General features: G+C 48.2%; 1 protein-coding gene across 1 annotated transcript; it reads right to left on the minus strand.

Annotated features, from left to right (window-relative positions):
• Positions 1-1,167: 1,167 nt before the first annotated feature.
• Positions 1,168-1,850, minus strand: LOC136552117 (uncharacterized). Its single transcript, XM_066543663.1, has one exon. The coding sequence runs from the start codon at positions 1,726-1,728 to the stop codon at positions 1,477-1,479; it is 252 nt and encodes an 83-aa protein (XP_066399760.1). The 5' UTR covers positions 1,729-1,850; the 3' UTR covers positions 1,168-1,476.

Raw genomic sequence — 1,850 nt, forward strand, 5'->3', positions numbered from 1 at the left:
TCAGCGTACGTTGAAAGGTATGGACAGGGGAAGGCGACGATGGTGCGCGTGCAGTGGAGAAATATGAGCGGCTGTTTTCAGTTCACCAGACGAACTCATCGCAGGCATTGCACATTTGCACGAGTGAATGAATGGTACGTGCACGCGGTAGGAAGGCATGGCTTTCGGATTTATATGGATGGCTTCTTTAATTTGCATTGGACTTGTAGTAGCCTGCACGAACGAGCACAGCTATATATTCAGCCGTGCAAGTCGATAATTCTTCCGGGTTATTATATTTCCTTTTTTTCCCCCGATGATTTGATATACCTACTATTTCTTTCTGTAAGTGCTTTCTCATATAAGTCATAATAAAGGTCATATGACAGTGAAGGGAAATAGGGATTGCATTGCACGCGGGAGGTACTGAACACCCGTTGCAATTAGGCCGGGATTGCATCATGAGCACACGACGAATTATTAACAGATATGAGCGTCAACTAGCACTGCGCTAGCCACATTATATATAGGCCAGAGTTGTTTAATTTAACTTTCTTGTAAACTATATACTCCGTCCGTCCAAAAATAAGTGTCGTTTGCATTGCATATATATCAGCTAGCCAGAGGCAAAGAAGGGACGCATTACATCCTGGTTGGTGCGTGTTGAATTCTGCATTCAGCCGCTGTTGCTGACCGTAAGCTAGCTCGTGCACATTTGTGGCGCGCGTGGTGCTTACTCTGGCTGTCATTCTTTAAGAAGTTGCTCACTCAACAATTGTACATGCATGGATTTGACGCATGGAAGGAAAAACGAAGCAGAAGTGGAAGCAACGAGCTCAGCGTCCACATGGAGATCAGATCATAATAATAACCAGAACGCATGCATGCTTGAGGCAGTCTAATAAATTAGTAGACGTGCGGTGTCAGTGCTTGCCCCATTTTTTGTGACCAAGCTAGTATAATTTGATATTCCCGTTTCGTCATGCAGCAATAATGGCGTGGTCAGATTTTGGTCATTCTTCAGTATGTGCAGGTTGCACGTCATCAAAGCTTCACAAACTACTCCACTAACATATTCTCCTACATATAGAAGCAAGCAGAAGATGAAAGAGACATGTTCCGTTGACTAGATGAGCAGATACATCTTGTTAATATATTTGAGAACATAGAAGAAAATTAGGCACACGGCACTTATACTTTTGAAGGGAAAAAAGACATCATAACCTCATTTAAACAGCAGAAGGTACAAAAGAAAAGTAGAAATGGAAGTGTTTCTACTAGTATCTAGTGACAAAGGTATCAAAGAATCATATATAATTAAGTATACGTGCTCTTAATTAGCACTTTAGCAGAGTATACTTTTATATACAATTTATACTAGTACGAGTACCATGGCCAACAGAGACAATCGTCTCCGTACGGCGCCATTCGTTTCGTACGTGCCAACCCGTACACCGATCTCCGATGGCTGTATCCACTGCACGATAGTACGATACGCTAGTGACCGGGGCCCTTGGGGCTGGGCCCGGCCGGCAGCCTGGCCATGAGCATCTCCACCGTCTCCCTCGCCTTCTCCACCACCGCCGCCGCCGGGTACATCTGCAGGTACGACGCGGGCGTTGTGGCCGCCACCTCCCCGCCGCCGCTCGCTGGTGCCGGCCTCGCGGCGCTGGCGACGCCCGCGCACGCAAGTAAAGCGAGCGCGAGCGCGAGCGCGGCGAGAACCGCGAGCTGCCTCGACGAAGCCATCGATCTCGATCCAAGTAGAAGAGGCCGGTGGGTGCTTGATCGGCGCGTGATGAGCGTGTGTTTTGGCTGGAATGTACGCGAGTTAGCGCGGGTTTGCCGGTGCTCGGTCCGGGCGTGGCGCG

The sequence above is a fragment of the Miscanthus floridulus genome, chromosome 4 (assembly GCF_019320115.1).
Source record: "Miscanthus floridulus cultivar M001 chromosome 4, ASM1932011v1, whole genome shotgun sequence".
Classification (NCBI taxonomy): domain Eukaryota; kingdom Viridiplantae; phylum Streptophyta; class Magnoliopsida; order Poales; family Poaceae; genus Miscanthus; species Miscanthus floridulus.